The sequence below is a fragment of the Lathyrus oleraceus genome, chromosome 5 (genome assembly GCF_024323335.1).
Source record: "Lathyrus oleraceus cultivar Zhongwan6 chromosome 5, CAAS_Psat_ZW6_1.0, whole genome shotgun sequence".
NCBI lineage: Eukaryota > Viridiplantae > Streptophyta > Magnoliopsida > Fabales > Fabaceae > Lathyrus > Lathyrus oleraceus.
Genome location: NC_066583.1, coordinates 267,892,546 through 267,913,785, shown reverse-complemented (window position 1 = coordinate 267,913,785; position 21,240 = coordinate 267,892,546). Strand labels below are relative to the sequence as shown.

Sequence of the window (21,240 nt, the reverse complement as noted above, 5' to 3'; positions counted from 1 at the left end):
AAGGCAACTGGGCATGAATCATAAAGGAATTTAAAGACTTTCTATAAAAGTAGAGATGGTGTTTCAAAGTTCATACATTCTCTCAATCAAACTCGATTCTCTAACACGGGTACTTTGAGTGTATGTAAGATTCTGTGATGAAAACAAATGAACACCCTGAATTCTAACACTAGAAACTCTATATATACTAAAATGGAATAACTACTTCCTAACATTCTATTCTTCAGCTTTAGCCACATAGACCTTTGCATGTATTTCGCCCCTGTATTCTCTCCACATGTCTTCAGGATAAAACTAAGAAGTAGTTATTGCCTTTTGAATATAACGTTTTTGCACGCTTAGATAATCGTCGCTTCGACATACTTGGCGTTGTCGAAATATAGTTGTCGAACATCTTCCAAACACATTCCAGGAAATACTAAGTCCCATTTTTCTCTCTTTCAAGACTTCCACAATGTACATGTCATCAAATGTTTCATTGCCCTTGACTTATGCTCATGCTGGGAAATTCCCTTATGTCAAAAATCTTAGCTAATAGGACCCCACATATTTTGTGTCTCTCTTCCCTCTTTCTCGTACTTCTCTCTTAACTTAGTCTCTTTTCTCTAACTCACTCATAGCAATCAAACCCTTAAAATGTGTTGTTTTCCTATGCACTCTTAAGACGATTGCACTTTTGCAATTTTCTTACCTCCCAAAGATGTCCATCCGATCATGAAAATAATGGTTTGAGATGTTCATCTCAAAATTTACCACTAGTCAAATGACATAGAGGAGTATCCTAAAGACGACTACCTCCTCTAAATTTTGTGTATGTTTCTTCAATGAAATATAAATTTTCATTAGTATAACTGTAATGTGTAAATGTTTAATTAATTTCACATTTTTATTCACATACATTTAAATATTTTTACCTACAAAAATATATTATCTTTATTTATTTTTTAATAATCTTACCCAAATTTCTCACGTTTATAATTTTTGTTAATATTTTAAAAATCAGGTCGGACTGTCCGGTTCAACCGGTTGGACTGAGAATCGGAGTTGAATATGATTTAGTCAGCCTTGAAAAACCACTAATGGATCAAAACTGAAGTAAAACAGGAAAAATCAAATTGAACCGTCCAAAACCGTTCAAACTAAAGAATCAGAGTCGATTTTATAAAAGTGTCAAATTAAATCTTTTTTTATCAAATTGACCATTTTAAACTTTTTTAAAAATGTTTAATATATGTGAATATCAAAATTTAAAACATTCACTCTTCATTAAAAAATAATTCTCTTGTGAGTTTAACGAGCACACAAACTTCCAAGTTCAATTACTTCATTATAATTTTTTCTTTTTCTTTTAATCACACTCCATTATCATCACAACGTCTCTTTTAAACATAGTTATGTCGTTCAATTCAATATTGATTGTCGTTCAATTCGGTATTGTTTTTCGATGTTCAATTATAACTTGTTTGTCGTCATTCAACTCGCTTATTGTTGTTCAATTAAGTATATTATTTTATTATTATTTTTAATTATAATTCTACCATATTAAATTTAAATATTCAAAAATATTTGAATTTTATTTTAGATATTATATTTTATTATTTTAATTTTAATTTAAATAGATTTAATTTATTTTATTATAATTCTTTAATTTATTTAAATTGTTTAAGTGTACAATTATTATATACCTTTTGTATTAAGTTTACAATATATTTTTAAAATATTTGTTTTATTAAATTATGAATATAATTGGGTATAACATATTTATAAAATTTAAATTTATATAATTAATGAATTTAATAAATAATTTTACCGTAGATTTAATTTATTAAATCAATTAAATTTTAAATTGAAAGTTTATCAGTTGGATTTCTGTCCGATTTTTAAAATAGTAATTTCATAATTAATTTATTCCATTTTAGCATTATTCAATTTAACCCATAAACGAACACAAAATAAAGTTTTCTGCTCACTTGACATGTCAAAGCTGTGAAGCAAACCCTACTCTAACCCCCTCCTTCACCGTTCTTCCATCTGCTCTCTACTTCCGGCGAAGAATGACGACACGTATAGCACCGGGCGTCGGTGCAAATTTACTCGGCCAACACTCCGCCGAGAGAAACCAAGACGCTACTGCCTATGTAGGCAATCTCGACCCTCAGGTTCATCTCCACTCCTCTTTCTAACCAAATTCGTTTTCCATTTCCATTCCCTCTTCACTTCACTTCACAACTCTTTTTCTTCTTTGCAGATATCAGAGGAATTATTATGGGAGCTTTTTGTTCAAGCTGGTCCTGTAGGTACTATCTATTCTATCACTGCATATTCATTTTAGGGTAATTGAGTATACATAGATTTAACTTAACTTGTTATTCTCTTTTTTCTTTCATTTGATTCAGTTAATGTCTATGTTCCCAAGGATAGAGTTACTAACCAGCATCAAGGTTATGGATTTGTTGAATTCCGGAGTGAAGAAGATGCTGACTATGTATGTATTATTCTTTATTATTCATATTGATACGCCCCTTTTACAAACCTAATTGCTTGTTGTTGCTTACTAATTCTTATCTTGCAGGCTATCAAAGTACTTAACATGATTAAACTTTATGGAAAACCAATTCGTGTAAATAAGGTACATTTTCTATTGCTATTATACCCGGCACTGTCCTTACTTCTTTGTGTGTGTATTGGGGGTATTTAAGTATGATGAAATCGGATAACTTAGGGATGCTTATTAGTTATTATATAAATGTTCCTGTGTTTGGTTCCGATTTGAATGGAATGAGTTAGTGTATTTCATTCTATTCTATATTTATGTTTTGATATTTGATAGAGATATAGCTTAGTCATTCTATTAAATGTGTGCACACGGTATTTGTTATCGGTTAGAAGTTGGTAGTGTGATTAGAATTTGATGCTCTCTGATGATTAATCAATCAGATTCAATATGTTCAGAATGAGAACCCTACTTTTCATTTCTCTCTTTCTATCAAGTCTCACAAAGATAAATAAGGATATAGAGTGAGTATTAAATTGATTCAGGATGGCCTAGAATCTCCATTACTATTGCTCTTTGTACTCTTGCTCTTTGGAGGGAATGGGAGTTTGTGTATCTGGGGAGTTAATCTTAGAGATTCTTAGACTAGGTTATTTTTTTGTGCCGTTTTGCTTGTATTAAAAATAGACATCCTCTTTCCACATAGAATGGATTCATTGTTATTGCTCACGATTTTTATGAGTACCAAGTTCTAACTACCAAGCCATATGCTGATATTCATCTTTTTATTTTCACAATCCTTATTATATGGCATTCAGAATGTCGTTTTTACAATTGAACATTTCATTTTTCACAAAGTAATTAACTTTGTTCTACTCTGTTCAAGTTCTGCCTTAAACGTATCTTATACTGTTTCCCTTGTTATTTTGTGGAGGTATTAGTGTCTATGCTACTTGATTATAGAGTACTGAATTACTATTTTTTTTTTTGGTTTCAGGCATCCCAAGATAAAAAAAGCTTGGATGTCGGGGCAAACCTTTTCATTGGCAATCTGGATCCTGTAAGTCACCAAATATGCAAGTTTTTCTTTTAATTTTAAATAAATTCAAATGTGTTAGACTTTGAGATTTAACAAGTTTTTAATGAATCTGTTGCAGGATGTAGATGAGAAGCTCTTGTATGATACTTTCAGTGCTTTTGGAGTTATTGTTACGAATCCAAAGGTTTTACTCTTCTAATTTCTTTCGTAACACCTGATAGTGTGATGTTTGTCATTTAAGTCAAAGGATCCTGCTAGCAGCAGTAGCTGATGCTTTTCATACATTGCCAAATTCTTTATTTGACACCATAGGCATCAATATCTTGTGAGTGAAGCGACTTTAGCAAGAAAACTTTGATGGTTTTCCGAGAATACATAATTTACATGATATAGCCTGACTGAAACTACCCTAGGAGGAAAAGAAAAGTGAAAGAATGAAGAAATTATTCCGGACATACATTAGCTATTAGGATGCAATATTACAATTTGGAAAATACAAATAAAATCAAATTACAATGCTTACCGAGCTAATCACGTTTAATGCTAATTCTGGTCGCTGAATTCTCTCCAATACTTTCCCTCAATCTGGTAGTCAATATTAATCATTCCTGGCTTGCCCTTCAAAGAATTCAAACCCGGTCTTGATAAGGTTTTCAAGAGTATATCCACCTTTTGATTTCCTTTTGAAATTTAGATATTCTTATACACCTGAGTTAATTTCACGTTTGATTAAACTCCTATTAATTTTGATATGCTCCATTAAGTCACTGGACAGGTTTGGGAATTGGGCTTATCACTGATTTTCTGTCGATGTATAGCTTGATATCATATACTTTTTGCTATAGGAAGTCCGATCTTATAGGAGTCTCAATTTAAAATGATTCAAAAACTCAATGTGCTATTACTCTGAACTTGGCTTCAAAATTGCTCCTTGCTAGAATGATTGTTTTTACTCTTTAGCGACCCCATATAACAAGGTTTCCACATACCACCGTGAGCTACCTGTCTATAGTTATTCCAATTAATCAATGTCTCTTGTTATGCTTAAATTGAATTTTCCTTCTTGGAGTTCCCTTGAGATTTATAGTCAGCTGTATTTAAATGTCTTTTAGTAAGAAACTGAAAAAAGCAAGCTTATTACACTCTGTATAGGTAATGTTGGGAGGTGCAGACCCTCGAAGTTCTGCTGTACTATTCTGTAATTCAAAGGGATTTTCCCTATATATATCAGTTGGTTTCTATCATAAACTTCTCAAAGTAATTGGGGAGGGGTAAGTTATCATTAATAACATCGGCACTAGTGGTCACTTTTACAAATTGTCCCTGGTGGGATTTGAATCATATCCATTGAGGTTACAAAGTAAAGCTTTTACCATTGAGCTGACACCTTTTGAACTTAAAAACTTAATGTCAGATTGAGGTGATAACGGCTTCATTCATTAACTGTTTGGGTGTGCGCGCACACACACACAATCAATATAATGAGGCCATGCGAAAACACAAGGGAGTGAGACTTAGCCACCACCATTAGAAACAAAATATTCAATTGTTCCCATTCACCAAGACCAACTGTAAACATGGGGGAACAGTGGGGCTTACGATTCGGATTATATATTATTATTACCATTCCCATCTAAATTGCCTGTAGTTATTAGGGAGGATGCTTATGGTGCTAGCCTCCGTCGCACTGTTTGTTAGTTTGTAATTACCCCTTATCAATAAAATCCAGCTGCTACAAATATATCAGTTGTGGGTTTAAGGATACATACATCTTGTCTTCTTGAAAGGGGATCATTTATTTTCTTGTTCATTCTCATATGCCAACACTCGGAGAGCACACTGAAGTTAGCAAGCCATAAATTTTAAGGCTACCAATAAACGTATACATGTTTATATTGAATTGCTGGAGTTTCCTGTGGGGAAGAGTTGTTGATGATGGCTGTTGCCCTTGCAACCCTTACTAATCTTCCTTGTAGTTTAGAAGATTTTGTATTAAGGGTGCCATCTTACGTCAAGATCCATTGGGTAATTTATATTCATTTGACCACTCACCACTAATATTTGTTTTTCCAACGGGTAAGACTATACCTCATTCAGAGACCAAACTGGAAATGTATTTTTAGCTTAGCTCTTAGGAGTTAACAAATTTTAACTCCTAAACGTCTGAATTGTTTCCAAATAGTCCACTTGGAAACTAATTTCCATTACCTTGTCGGCAGTTTCCTCCTTAAGGTGTGACATCAGCAACCTTTATTTCCTCATTAAATATTAAAATTTGATTAATCGGTATCAGTTATGATATAGTACTATAATTAGATATAAATGGCGTGCTTACAAATAATATAATTAAATATTTATAATACAATTTTCCCAAATTTGCAAAATTTGAAGTAATTTTCATAAATATTAAAATGTTCCACTTCATCAATCAGGTCCTTATCTGCCATAAGCAAAGGTCAAAATTCCCCTCTTCATTGGGGAAATTACTCCTAACCCAATGTAGCTATCAATCAGGATAGAATAAAGAAATTGCAGTAGTCAAGTTGCGATATTTATAGCTAATTGCATTAAAAGTTACTTACTGGTTAGGTTCTCTCTACTTTTTGTTTGTTTAAAAAGGTCTAGTCTAGTATCAGGCGGATGAATGCTCTTTGAGCCCTTCTGCACATTTTTAGGCATTATATACCCTGATTATTTGTCTTATCACAAAATAAATGTATCCTCAGATATATCACATCTATAATCGTCTTGCCCATTAAACACGTGAGATAGGTCCATAAATGAGTTTTGGCTAAGTGCTTTATCTGATGGATGTGATATTTTATGTTGGATAATTCTACTTTCAATTTGAATTATATTTATGTTCCTACTCTTGAGTTATCCCATTTACGTTCATGTATGTATATGTTTAATTGCTTCAACTTCTATCTCGTATTGGAAATAATTTATTGTGAAGCAAGTTATACTACTTTCGTTGTATCAACCTCCATCCATTGAGGGTTTTACATCACTATTCAAAATTATGTGTATGATATGACGTTCAAGACATTTATCTGCAGATCATGAGAGATCCAGACACGGGGAATTCTCGAGGCTTTGGCTTCATAAGCTATGATTCATTTGAGGCATCTGATTCAGCTATTGAGGTATGGCTTGGTTTTTGAATCATATATAGAAATGTTGTGAGGCCAACCTTTCGTTCTTTTGTTATACTCATTGTTATACAGCATGCATGGATTATAAATTAAAGCTGACTCGGGGAGTATATAACACTTGATAACAAACAAATATATGGATACATGGGTTACAATCTTGTACCCAGTCATTAACTTATTTGGGCTGTAACTTAAGATAATGCAAATAAGAAATACCCATAGTGAAAAATTATAAGTTATTTCCACACCCATAAAGTTTTACATTCGACTTCAATCCGAGGGTTTCATGATTCGGTGGCTTCATTTGATCAATGGCAATTTTCATATATTTCTTGTCTTTAACTCAAATGAGTTCATGCTGCAGAAAAATGATTTTACAATTGGGAAAATTGCAGATTATTGTTTGTCTTACACCATGAAATCAAAACAGCAATTAGAAAATTAGGATTGAATATTTCTTTTTCTTAGACTTACTTGGCTTGTTCTGTTAACGTTCCATATTTGATGTAAGGGGTAAATAGAGCATTATATTAGGGAATGTGATGCTTAACTAATAATTTGATGTGGAAAACACAACCATAGCTAAAAGTCAGGATGATAGAAAAGAAATTGATCATATTCATATATTTGGTCTTTGACTAAAATCCTCATATATGGTTTACTCTTGGGCTAATGAATCTATCTTTGTTCTTTTACCTTTGTAAATTGTAATAAATTGTAATGTGTTTACCAGACAGTGGTTGGTCTCAGGGGAATCCTGGGATCACCACTCTGGAAAGGGTTTTATTTTACCTAACAACCACCTCGTTCAATGATAAATCCCACAGTTACGCCTCTTTGGGGACATGTCCAAAAATTGTAATGTTGTTCAGTTTTATTGTTTGGGTTTTGAAATCACACTCAACCATATAATACCAAAATGACTAAACTGCTAGGGAAAGGTTATTATCTTTATTGTATACCTTTCGTATCTTCTCTTTCAATGTCTACACCAATAAGAAATTCTTCATTTGTTTTCAATCTTCGTTTATTTGAATCTTTTTTACACCACTCTTCTAGGAATTTTTTCTTGCTCAGAAACATTCCCTCATCATTGATAATGAATTGTTTCTCTATTTGATAGGCAATGAATGGACAGTATCTTTGCAATCGTCAAATTACAGTGTCATATGCTTATAAGAAAGATACTAAAGGTGAAAGGCACGGTACTCCCGCAGGTGAGCCCATTTCTCGCGACTCTATTTTTGGGATCAGTTCATGTCTTTTGTTTTCACTACTTCTTGGCTATCTTCTCATATTTCTTGTATGATGCAGAAAGAGTTTTGGCTGCAAGTAATCCAACTGCACAAAAGAGCAGGCCCCATACTTTATTTGCCAGTGGGCCACCAACACTTCCCAATGCTCCTCAAGCTAACGGTACCATTCCCGCTCCAGTGCCACCCCGCCCCTTCGCTAATGGCGTTGCCCCACCTCCTATTCCTGTCATCCACCCACCACCTCCTCAAGCCGCAGCCTTTCAGCCTATGCAGATGCCACCACCTGGACAACAAGTATGGCATCAACAGCAGCAAGGTCAACCAATGATGCAACATGGAATGCCTCCTCCTCCAATGCAGCATTTCAGACCACCTCACTCAATGCAGATGCCACCGCCACCACCTCCGCAAGGTATTCAGGGACCTCCAAGGCCTCTTCCACCACCTTCAGTAATGGCAGGCCAACAACAATCTGTTTGGAGACCACCACCACCACCTCAGCAACAGGGTGGACATCCTATGGGATATCCTCAGTCCTCAATGCCACCACCACCACCTCCCAATCACCATGGAATGCGACCACCTTCAGGTTAAAGAAATGTAATTCTTATGGGAATGTTCCTGACCACCATCATCCGGAATTTTGTCTGTTGTTAGTTTTAGTGCGTTATAATTCTAACTAGTGGTGTGGATTGATTGTAATATTAAAGTCCATGATAGTCAAAATCATTTCCAACAGAATAGACATTGAGTTATTACATCTTGATAATCTTCATTTTACCGGTTCATTACAATTTTCATCATGATTTTTTTTCCGCCAAACCTGTTTAGTGTTTACACTTTCTATGTAGGTCTAAATATTTCCATTTTAAAGGAGATAAAGTTTTGTATTTGCACTTAAAAAGCACGACTTTACCTATGGTTGGATCAGTAAAGCCTCTGTTGTATCTGACTTGTGAATTCCTCCCTCTTGATTCTTCGCTAAGGGTTTTCACTTAAAAAGTTTTGTATTTGCACTTAAAAAGCACGACTTTACCTATTGTTTACACTTTCCTTTCATTTTTTCTAAACATTTTTTCTTTTTTATTAGTCGTTTCTTTGTTCTACTCGCTGCCTTGTTCTTCAAACATCCTCGAAACTAGGTATTCCTTTTATTTTTTGGTGTATTTTCTTTCTTTCAGACTCTTATCTAGGGTGTCTATCTTACCCAACTTGAGTGTCACTCTGTCAAAATACATTTCTCGGTACTACATAGTCCCCGGCATGATGGATGAAGTGCTTTGAGTGACACTACCTTATTGAAGTACAAATAATATCAAAGAATAAAAGTATAGTAGTTGGCTTTCAATCATGAAAGAATTCCCCGGATACCCGTGATAGCTTGCCAAAAACCCCTTTTGGACATGATCATGTGATATCTGTAAAATGGAACTTAACCTCCTATGTAGAGTGCACAACTCAACTGCATTTCTTTTCATGAGCATCGTGAAGGATATAATGTTAACATCTATAGTATACTTTAATTAGAATAAATTCAGATTAAGAAAGAAACATCTCATGCAAGATGAGGGAAAATCAGTTGACACCTATTGAATGAACCCAAAGTTTCTAGACATCATAACAAGCAAAAAAAATAAAAAAATAAAAAGAGTGAGATCAACATTCACGCTCTTACAAGTTCCTACTTAAACCAAAAAATAATGACCATACCAAAATTAAAAAATATCAAGAATCTCTGTAAGGAAATTATTACAAAGTGGACAATTTCCCTTGGCAACCATAAGCTCCCTTGAACACATCCTACAGAAACTATGGCCACAAGCTGCCATAGCAGAACCCTTATGCTTCACCATGCAAATACAACAACTTTGTTCCAAAGCACTTCCTTCATTGTCATCATCTTCATCTTCTTCATCATCATCATCATAAAAATCTTCATCGTCACTTAATACATACCTTGACCCTTCCAACCCCATTTCTCTATCAGTCTCCTCTAACAAATCCATCAACGACATCATAGGCTGTCCTGTCTCACCCTCCTCTTGTTCCTCCGAAGCAGCTTCTGCCGCTTCCTGAGCCGCCACAGCCTCTCTAGCTGATAATGCCCTCCCCGGCTTCTTGGTTTCATTTTCATCGTCATCGTCATCATCGAAGCTGTCTCGAAAAGTCACCACACGGCCTTTTCGAAAGGGCTCCGACGATGGCATGTTGACGGAATTCTTACGTGAAAGTTGTGGTCGGAGTCCTCCCCCGCTGATGGGATTCTCAGGGGAGTCTGGCGTGAAACGAGTTGAACTCTTGCGACTGAATTGTGGTTTGGAAAATGGAGCGTTGGGTTCATCTGGCGGAACGAGGTCGTCCACTTGATGAGTTGTTGTCATGTCCGAGTCGTGGTGAGATTGAATTCGGACTGAGTCGTGACGACCGAGTTGGGAAAAGGTTCTGCTGTTTGGATTTTGGATGGGAATGTCTGATGTTGGAATGTGAATTGATGATGTCCAAGCGGAGCCTGCGCGCTTCAGCCGTAGCTTGTCTTTAAAGGCTTTCCAAGATCTTAAGAATCAATAAAAATGATGTATTAGTGAGCTATGAATCACGAAAACACGAAACACTATACAGACACCAACATATAAACATAATAATAATCTAAATATATCAGTGTCTGTTTCATACACGGCGGTCAGAAGTGTCTCTGCTACAAAAAGTTACGAGTTTGATGTTTATACATTTGAGTTACCTTTTATCTTTTTTGTTGGTTTGGTCTTCTCTGATGATGTCAAAGAGGGTTCGGCTTTGAGGGGAAGGTTGGGTTGGCGGAGTTGGAGTTAAACCGGTCCCGGGTCTTTTTTGATTGGCTAATATGTCATCAAGTGACAAACCGGCTAGCTTCTCTCGTTTGCTATCAGACATTTCTTCATAAAGTCTTCTTTCCCGGCGACCTGCAAATATTCAAAACACAACATTGTCTTCTCGTAACCTCTAAATATAACATTAATGTTTCAAACGTACAAATACAAGACAAGAACATAAAAGATATACATGGAGTCCCCGAACAGATTGAGCTAGAAAGTTATTTATATCAGCACTTTCATCCAATTGTTCTACTATGAATTTGCTATAATTTTAATTAGATGTAGAGTTAGAGTAAGAGAAAGTGGAGATTATTATAGAAGAAGAGATGGTTGAATTTTGGGCAAGAAACGAATTTTATGGGGAAACACATCTATCCAATGTTTGCGGGGAGGTCTTGAAATCTCCTAAAATAGTTGAGTAAGAACTAATATAACAAATCATACTTAGTATTACTAAGTGATGCACATGTTACATGCATAATAATTGTGTTAAAAAAACATGAAAATCGATTAATTTACATAAAAATATTAAGTAATTAAACAATTCTATCTATTTACTCTCCTCTAATTATATGTACACCTATCCTTTTTAATATTTTATTTTATTATCAACTTTCTTTTTCTCTTTTCTTTGTAATTTTTATGAGTGCAATGTATGGATTATTTGTAAAATTTCAAAGGAGTTTTGAAATGGCAATGAGACAAATTATTTGGATTAAAACAAATATCAAACTTTGAAAGATTATTGCCACCATTGGAATGCATGAATAGATTGAAGTGTAAGAGGTTGGAGTATGGAGTATGGCTAGAGACTTGGTTCAATGGAATAGTAAAATGGGATTTTTTGAAAGCAACTTAAGTCTTAGAAGCTTTTGGCCTTTGTTAGTTTTTTTTGTTAAATGTAAAACAAAACATTATGTAAACTTTGGATTTTGGAAATAATGTATGTTTGAAATTGAAGTCAAATGTTCTTTCTCTCCTTTGTTGTACACTTCAAATGACGTTTTGTAAATGAACCATTTAAATAATAACAATGAATAAAATAAAACAAATGTCAAATGAATGACACAAATGATTCATAAAGTGAATATGAAGTATGAGGATCATGACATAGTTGTGCAAAAAATAGAAGCGAAAAATGGCAATGTAAAGCATAAATGATACTTTGGGTAATGTGTTTGTATGAATTGATATATGAGACCTAAGTGATCTCATAGAAGTTTAATTCATAATTTTAAGTGAAAACTTCAAAAGTCTTGAACTCTTAATCATATAATGAAAAATAGCGAGACCACATATGTTTGAAATTAGATGCATACCCTGAAAATGCAAAAGAATAAAGGAACACATTTACATGGTTGATTTTTTCTTCTGTTGATTTTGACTGATGCATGCTAATGAGATTTAATGACCAAATGCCATGGTCATCATGTGATGATGCAGATGACATATATGCAAATGAATCTTTTTTTTGGGAAGAGGCAAAGTTTAAGATATGACACAAATCATATCTCGACAAGAAGCTTTAGGGTAGAACAAAAGCACAATCGTCATGCGCTCATGAAATCATTTGCAGACCGTCATGACTCATCAGGCATAAAAATTGAAGTTCTGAGAAAAGAATGCGCAACTTGCCATCAATGAATCAAACTTGGGGCACCAGGGACATCCATGTCTTCTTACCATTCGTGGCATCGTCAAATTTTGATTGTCGAGAAGTCAGACTCACTCAACTCACCGATCTCTATTGGTCTCCCGAAATAAAATTCCACCCTGGCATCATCATAAATCCAAAGTCAACTAACTTTGGTACCCTAAAAATCTCACCCTGGAGAAGAGGAGACCAATTCCACAAAAAAATCCAATCAATCATTTGCATTCCCACTTGCATTGCATGCATCCTTTCATGCATAACATTTCCGTCGAAGCGAGAAGTTTCATCAAAAACAAAATCCAACCAATCATCTACATTCTAACTTGCATTGTATGCATCCTTTCATCCATAACATTCCCGTCGAAATATGAAGTTTCATCAAAAACAAATTCCTGTAAATCATCAGCATTCCTAAATACAGGTCATGCATCATTTCGTGCATAGCATTCTCTCCGAAACGGAAAGTTTCATAAAAAAACAAATTTTAATCAATCAGTTGCATCCCTGCATGCATCTCATACATCCGTTCATGCATGATATTTCCATCCAAAGTGTAGTACCTTACAAAAATCAAACATGCATAACAAAACACAAATCAGGATCCATGGTCAATTATAAGTCTCCAGGTCAATCCTCAGCTAAGTGAATGATATTTCTCTGAGCGAGTTTCTATCCTACACTATTTTCTCACTGGGCATTCTCGAATGAGTTGTTTCCTTCAATCTTTTGTTGATGGGGATGCTATCATCAGCTGAGTCAGAGGTATTTCTCTGAGTGAGTTCCTACCCTGCATTGTATTCTCATTGAGCGTTCCCCAATGAGTTATTTCCTTCAATCTTTTGTTCTTAAACATGTTATCCTTAGTTAAGTCAGTGGTATTTCTCCGAGTGAGTTCCAACTCTGCATCGTTTTCTCATTGGGTGTCCCCAGTGAGTTGTTTCCTTAACCTTTTGTTGTTGAGGATGTTATCCTCAGCCGAGTCAGTGGTATTTCTCTGAGTGAGTTCCTACCTTATGTGTTTTCTCATTGGCGTTCCCTAGTGAGCCGTTTCCTTCAACCTTTTGTTGATAAGGATGGTGTTACATGATGAATCTTTTATGCAACCTTTTGTTGATGACATCCCAAAGAAAGTCTTACCCATTAATGTTCTATATTTCCCAACAAGTTTGTTCTATTGACCATTTGTTGATAGTCTTATTCCCTAACAAGTTTTTTACTATCATCCTTTTGATGGCAGTCCCTTAATCATTAATACTAATCATCATCCTTTTGGTGATGACCATTATCCTTTTGGTGATGTCGATCTTTGAAATTTGGTCTAACCATCATCCTTGTGGTGATGGCGATCTTTGAAATGTAATTAATCATTGTCCTTTTGGTAATGGTAACCTTTGAAATCATAAGTTAACTATTATCCTTTTGGTGATCGTGATCTTTGTCATTATTCTGTTACCATCATCCTTTTGGTGATGGTTATATTTGCAATTATGATCTCATCATTATCCTTTTGTTGATGGTCATCTTTACAAGTTTATGGTCTTACTATCATCCTTTTGGTGATAACAAGCTTTATTGTTGATCTTACCACCATCCTTTTGGTGTCGACAATCTTTGCAGTTATGATCTCACCATCATCATTTTGTCGATGGAGATCTTTGAAAGTTGATGGTCTTACTATCATCATTTTGGTGATAACAATCTTTATTGTTGATCTTATCGTCATCCTTCTGGTGTCGGTGGTCTTTGTAGTTTTGATATCACCATCGTCCTTTTGCCGATGGCAATCTATACAAGTTATTATGTCTTACTATCATCATTTTGGTGATTGCAAACTTTGTTGTTGATCTTACCATTGTCCTTTCGGTGTCGGCGATCTTTGCAGTTTTGATCTCACCATCGTCCTTTTGTCGATGGTAATCTATGCAAGCTATTATGTCTTACTATCATCCTTTTGGTTATAACAAGCTTTGTTGTTAATCTTACCGTCGTCCTTTTGGTGCCGACGATCTTTGCAATTTTGATCTCACCATCTTCTTTTTGTCGATGCAGATCTATGCAAGTTATTATGTCTTACTATCATCCTTTTGGTGATAAAAAGCTTTGCTGTTGATCTTACTGTCATCCTTTCAGTGTCGGCGATCTTTGCAGTTTTGATCTCCCCATCATCCTTTTATCAATGGCGATCTTTTTAAGTTATCATGTCTTACTATCATCCTTTTGGTGATAACAAGCTTTGCTATTGATCTTACCATCATCCTTTCAGTACCGAAGATCTTTGTAGTTTTGATCTCACCATCGTCCTTTTGTCGATGGCGATCTTTGCAAGTTATTATGTCTTACTATCATCCTTTTGGTGATAACAAGCATTGTTATTAATCTTACCGTCATCCTTTTGGTACCAACGATCTTTTCATTTTTGATCTCACCATTATCCTTTTGTCGATGACGATCTTTGCAAGTTATTATGTCTTACTATCATCCTTTTGGTGATAGAAATCTTTGTTATTGATCTTACTGCCATCCTTTTGGTGCCTGCGATCTTTGTACTTTTGATCTCACCGTCGTTCTTTTGCCGATTGATATCTATGCAAGTTATTATGTATTACTATCATCCTTTTGGTGATAGAAAGCTTTGTCGTTGATCTCACCGTCATCCTTTGGGTGTCATCGATCTTTGTAGTTATGATCTCCCCATCGTCCTTTTGTCGATGATGATCTTTGCACGTTATTGATCTTACCGTCATCCTTTTGATGCTGACAATTTTTGTAGTTAGATCCGTATCAACTCAAGGATTAATATTAATTTGATATCCTATCCCAATATCTTAAACTCATCAAACTTTCTTTCTCTTAAGATAAACTTGGGGTCTTTTGTATCTAATTGACTTCTACCTTTAAAGTATGAACATTGTGGCAATTCATTTGGGGGCTCAAAACCACTCAGATGCATCTGCCAGTCAAGGATCTCTATATGACGAAGATGATCCCTTTGATGCCTTCTACATGCCGCAACAGACAAGGCATGTCATTTGAACTTTACTGAAACCTACTGTGGAGAGGCTTCATGCACTCATTCGCATCTTCCAGTCAAGGATCTCTAAATGACGAAGATAATCCTTTTGAAAATCATTTGAAAAAGGTTTTATTGAGTTGCTCACAATCTATTAGATTGTGGTTGGATTTGAAGATCAACAAAACCATACAAATTACTAAACGAAATCGATTGCACACAAGGTGTTCGATAATTTGTATCAATAATATTTTTGTGTGTTTTATCATTGGGAATAGTCTCTACTTCTAGTATTGCATTTAATTGGTTGTGGTTGATAGATTATTGATCTAATATGTCTTCATTATCATACTTTGATTGTAATTATGCATATTCGAGCTTTTTGATAGCGGTCCGGTTAGACGTTTTGATTCGGGTTGCTTTCGCTCGCCATAAATTTTCCAATTTTTTTTTTGTTAATGCTTTTAACTTGTTATCTATTCACCCCCTCTAGATTAAAGCATGTTGTCTAACACCAACATTAATCAATTGCTCGCCATAAGATAGTTCTCTTAATTATCTTTCCAACGCATATGACGTAAATAGTGCTATGAACACAATTTGCTTTCATGACTCGAGTCATGTGCAAACAGTGACTCAAATCAAATCAGGAAGTGGCAAACCAGAAGGGTGTGACTCAAGTCGGGTATAAATTATGACTTGAATCACAAGGTTGCCTGACTCGAGTTAATGTTAACTATGACTCGAATGAAACCGTGCAGATTTGAGACCTTCACATGTTTCTCATGTTTTTCTCAATCCAATTCCAAGGCGAACACATACAATCAAACCCTAATATTGATAACATGTTAAAACAAGTCAATAATCAAACATACATCATCATAATCATACCATTCATTATCATCACAAACACAATTTTGAGCATTATGTTTCATTCACCAACAAGGATCAATCATCAAGGAATTTTGAAAACATGCTCACATACTCATATCATACCAAGAGGCTTCATGCATGTCAACCATTCATGGTGATCACAAGTTTCATGAAATTCACACAATAACACATAGAATCAAGAATAAAAATCATAAACCCAACATGCAATAACTATGAATCTAAACCCATAAAGGCTAAGACTAACTATGAACCCCACCTTAGTTTAGAGAAACTTGAAATTGATGATGATCATGACTTGATTGGTGGTGCTTCTTCAAGAATTCAAGAAAATCTTAACACGCAAGAAAAGATGGTGATGATTTTAGCTTCTCACTTTGTTCATGATCTTGGGCTCTCTTGAAGATTATGATGAGAGAATGAACATGATGATGGAATTTATGAAGAATAGTTTATGTAATCTTGATCAAACTCTCACTCTAAGGAAACAATATTGAATTCTCTTTCCAATCAACTCCAAATCCTCACATGAAATGGGAACTTGATTCAGCCTCCCCTTTTTCCCTCTCTCATCTGCCACACTCCCTTTCTCTAGCTTCCTCCAATCTAAAATCTAAACTTAAGTGAGAGAATGAAAGTAAAAATATGAGGAGTGTTAGTGCACAAGGTGAAGAAGGTGAAGATGGAAGAAGAGAGAGAAGAGAGAATAACTAACTTCCACCACTCTTATAAAATGGTTACAACAAAATGGTTGCACACACACTATACATAATGCACACACTCAGTACTACACTACTCTACTTTATATACTATTGACAACTACAATTTTTTATATATACAAAAAATAATGCCACGTAGGCAACAATGCTAACCTACACTAGCTAGGTTAAGCTTAACGAAACTAATACTACTCCTGAATATGAATTATTTCTAAAACCATCCCTTAATTCATATTCAGCTAATCAAAACTAACAACACCAATTCAATCCCTCAAGTGGAGAAATTGACCAGTCTTGATCGCTTTCATCAGAACATCCACCAGCTGCTTCTAAGTACTACAGTGCATAACTTCTAACACTCCATTATGAACTTGACTTCTCAGAAAATGATACTTAGTCTCAATATGCCTGCTTCTCCCATGCGGCATTGGGTTCTTGGCAATATTGGTTGTAGACTTGTTATTAATCATCAACTTTAGAGGCTTGTTTACTTTGATCTTCAGATCCTGCAGTAAATTCAGAAGCAGAACAGCTTGACATGCAACTACATCACCTCCAATGTATACAACTTCACGGGTTGACAAAGCAAAAACTGGTTGCTTCTTGGAACACCAAGAAATAGGACTTCCCAGGTACTTAAACAAATATCTAGAAGTACTTATTCTATCAACTCTGTGTCCACACTAATCAGAATCTAAGTAACACATCAACTATGAATTAGTCTTTTCTCCAGAAGGGAATAAAACTCCATACTTCAGAGTCCCTTTAATATACCTCAGAATCTTGACAACAACTTGGTAATGAGATCACTTTGGTTTACTCATGAAACTACTAACCATTCCAACTACACAACAAATATTAGGTCTGGTATTATACAAATACCTCAGAGATCTAACCAACCGCTTGAAAGTTGTAGCATCTAGATCATCATCTTCATGATCAGAATCCAATTTGTGATTTGTTTCTACCGCAATTATACAATTTAGCAGCTCAAATTTCTTCAGAAGATCAAGTTCATACTTCAGCTGATGCAAAATGATACCCTTCTCATAGTACACAATCTTCATCCCTAGAAAATATGTCATATTTCCTAGATCAGTTATCTCAAACTCATTCATCAACACCTTTTTGAACTTAATTATCTCATGTTCACAACTTCCTATTAGCAATATCTCATCAACATACAAACATATTAGAATCATATTGCCTTCAGAAGTATGTTGAACATATACACCATACTCCATCTCACACTTTCTAAATCCTTGAAGCTTGAAAAATGAATCATTTTTCAGATTCCAAGCTCTAGGAGCTTGTTTCAATCCATGCAATGCTTTATGTAACATATACATCATCCCTTCCTGATTCTTTTTCATAAATCTAGGAGGTTGTGACATGTATACCTCTTCTTGCAATGAACCGTCCAGAAATGAAGATTTCACATCCAAATGCATTAGAGGCCAATTCCTGTTAGCAGTTATCGTAATCGCCAATCTAATTGTCTCATGTCTCCCTACAGGAGCAAACACCTCAAAATAGTCTAACCCAGGTTTCTGTAGAAAACCTCTTGCCACTAACCTTGCTTTGTGTTTGCCTATTGATTTAGCTGGCGTCAATTTCTCCTTGAAAACCCATCTGACGCTGATGGGTTTCTTATTCTTTGGAAGCTCAGTCAATTCTCAAGTCTTGTTTCTTTATATAGCCTTAAGTTCTTCTTTCATGACCTTTAGCCATACTTCCTTCTTGAGTGCTTCTTCAACACTAACTGGTTCAGAGTCTACTAACATGACACCTTAAATTACTTCTCTTTCAAAGTATACTTCAGTATCTTGCAACATGTCAAACTCTGCAAACCTTCTTGGAATGTTTCTGATTCTTTATGGTCTATAAACTTGTTCAAAATTGTCTTCGAACGTTGGAACAATATAAGATGCTTGAACCCCAGAAGTACCACCTTCAGAGGCATGACCACCTTCAGAATCTAGAATATTCAAGAGTATGGATCTCCACCAGAGTCTGAATCACCATCAGAATCTGGATCAAAATCAGATTCACCTTCAAAGTCACCTTCAGAATCATCTTCTGATTTTGACTCATCTTCAGAACCATCATATTCTGAAGTATCTTCGGAAATGGCACTACACCAGAGTTGGATTGAGATTTACTCCAATCCCACGCTTCTGATTCTTTCACAATGACATCTCTGCTGAATTCAACCTTGTTAGTGACATGACAATAGAGCTTATAAGCACCTGTATTGTGGTACCCTACAAGCAACATAAATGTGCTTATGTCATCAAACTTTCTTCTCTTAGCATCTGGAACATGTTTGTAACAAACAAAACCAAACAACTTCATATGGCCCACACTTTTCTTATCTCCAGTCCACTTCTCTAAAGGAACAATTTCCTTCAACTTCTTGGTTGGACACCCGTTGAGCACATATGTTATAGTGGCAATAACGTTTCCCCATAAGATATGAGACAACTTTTTCTCCTTCAGCATGCTCCTTGTCATATCAAGCAAAGTTCAATTTCTTCTTTGAGCAAGACTATTGTGTTGAGAAGTGTATGGAGCAGTCACCTCATGCTCAATTCCATTCTCCTCACAAAACTTTCTGAATTATGTAGAGTTATACTCACCTCTACCATCAATTCTGAGAATTTTTAACTTCTGACCATTCTGATTTTCAGGCTTGATTCTGAATTTCTTAAATTCAGCAAACACCTCGTGTTTGAACTTTATAAGGGATACCCATGTCATTCTTGTGAACTCATCAACAAATGACATAAAGTATTTATTCCTTCCAAGTGAAGATACTAAAAAATGGTCCACACACATAGAATGCACCAGACCTAGAGAATGCTTTGCTCTTTAAGGCATTTCATGTGCAAAAGGTAGTCTTGGTTGCTTCCCTCTCATGCGCACATTGCATGACTTCTCTGGCTTCTTAATTTCAGGAATTCCATGTACCAACTTCTTTGAATTCAAATGCCCTAAGCTTCTGAAGTTCAGATGACCAAACATTTTGTGCCACGACTCACTTTCCTTCACAACACTTGTTGCACTAAGGCATTCAGAGTCTGTAGTTTTAACATTCACTTTGAATGTCCTATTCTTCCCCTGTTTTGACTTCATAATCAACTTCTGATTACACTCTTACAACTTCAAAAGGTTGCCCTTCTTGGTAACTGAAAATTCTTTATCAACTACACTCATCAGATTGTTTTTCATGCCAGGAACATACCACACATTCTGAATCAATGTTATTTTACCATTTTTAGAACTACTCTGACATTTCTCATACTTCAACATTGAGGTATTTATGATTTACACATCTGATATTTGTCCTTTTTCTAGAGTCAAAATCAACCATCCATTTCTTATTTCTAGTGAGGTGCTTTGAGCAGCTAGTGTTCATATACCACCAATCTACCAAATACGTATAAACAGATTCAAAAGTCATAAATAGCACAAATTCATCATCAGAATCTCCTCTGGCTACATTTACTTCTTCTAACTTCCTTTCCTTGTTTGACCAACAATCGGCAGCAAAGTGGTCAAACTTCTTACAACAGTAGCACTTCTGAGCAATCTTCTGCCTTTTAGAAGTTGAGGTTTCTCACTTCTGAACACCATATGATCTCTTATTGACTTCTGACCAAGACTGCTTCTGATATTTCTTACTAGAAGTTGTTTTCAGAGTCTGTTGTTCTACCTCCATTTTAGAGTTTCTCTCAGTCAGACGCAACTTTTGTGCCTCTAGACTACTTTACAGCTCTTCAATTCTCATGGTGCTAAGATCCTTAGAATGTTCAATTGCTACCACAATGTAATCAAACTGCGGAGTAAGGGATCTAAGTACATTCTCAATGACCCTTTCATCAGAGAGAGTTTCTCCACACGATTTTATCTCATTTGTGATCAGAATCACTCTGGAGATGTAGTCATGTACCTTCTCATTATTCTTCGTGTTGAGATTCTCATACTGCTTACGTAGAGACTTAAGCTTCACATTCTTCACTGATGCATCACCGTTGTAGCACCGTACCAGTGTGTCCCACACAACCTTTGTCGTTGTTGAATCAACGATTTTCTTAAACATGTTCACATTCATACACTGATGGATGTAGAACAACGTCTTCTGATCCTTCTTCCTAAGATCACATTGAG

General features: G+C 35.4%; 2 protein-coding genes across 3 annotated transcripts; one reads left to right on the top strand and one right to left on the bottom strand.

Annotated features, from left to right (window-relative positions):
- The first annotated feature begins 1,917 nt into the window (after window positions 1-1,917).
- Window positions 1,918-8,732, top strand: LOC127083787 (uncharacterized). The gene is made up of 9 exons (XM_051024119.1): window positions 1,918-2,159; window positions 2,249-2,297; window positions 2,397-2,485; window positions 2,573-2,629; window positions 3,492-3,554; window positions 3,652-3,717; window positions 6,593-6,679; window positions 7,812-7,905; window positions 8,003-8,732. The coding sequence occupies exons 1-9, from the start codon at window positions 2,055-2,057 to the stop codon at window positions 8,536-8,538; spliced, it is 1,146 nt and encodes a 381-aa protein (XP_050880076.1). The 5' UTR covers window positions 1,918-2,054; the 3' UTR covers window positions 8,539-8,732.
- A 461-nt stretch (window positions 8,733-9,193) lies between these two features.
- LOC127083786 (uncharacterized) lies at window positions 9,194-11,189 on the bottom strand. Of its 2 annotated transcripts, XM_051024117.1 has the most exons (3): window positions 10,984-11,189; window positions 10,682-10,883; window positions 9,451-10,497 (listed from the first exon to the last, which is right to left on the bottom strand). In XM_051024117.1, exons 2-3 carry the CDS (start codon window positions 10,852-10,854, stop codon window positions 9,660-9,662), a joined length of 1,011 nt encoding a protein of 336 aa, XP_050880074.1. In that variant the 5' UTR covers window positions 10,855-10,883; window positions 10,984-11,189; the 3' UTR covers window positions 9,451-9,659. The 2 variants fall into 2 exon arrangements, with proteins under 2 accessions (XP_050880075.1, XP_050880074.1); XM_051024118.1 differs by lacking the exon at window positions 10,984-11,189 and having other exon boundaries at window positions 9,194-10,497; window positions 10,682-10,963.
- Between the last annotated feature and the right edge of the window lie 10,051 nt (window positions 11,190-21,240).

Excerpts from the sequence above, each read along its gene's own strand:
- LOC127083787 (XM_051024119.1), top strand. The coding sequence starts at position 2,055 with ATGACGACACGTATAGCACCGGGCGTCGGTGCAAATTTACTCGGCCAA. Across the intron at positions 2,160-2,248 it reads TAGGCAATCTCGACCCTCAG|ATATCAGAGGAATTATTATG; the intron begins GTTCATCTCCAC and ends TCTTCTTTGCAG. Across the intron at positions 3,718-6,592 it reads TTATTGTTACGAATCCAAAG|ATCATGAGAGATCCAGACAC; the intron begins GTTTTACTCTTC and ends ATTTATCTGCAG.
- LOC127083786 (XM_051024117.1), bottom strand. The coding sequence starts at position 10,854 with ATGTCTGATAGCAAACGAGAGAAGCTAGCCGGTTTGTCACTTGATGAC. Across the intron at positions 10,498-10,681 it reads ACCAACAAAAAAGATAAAAG|ATCTTGGAAAGCCTTTAAAG; the intron begins GTAACTCAAATG and ends TTGATTCTTAAG.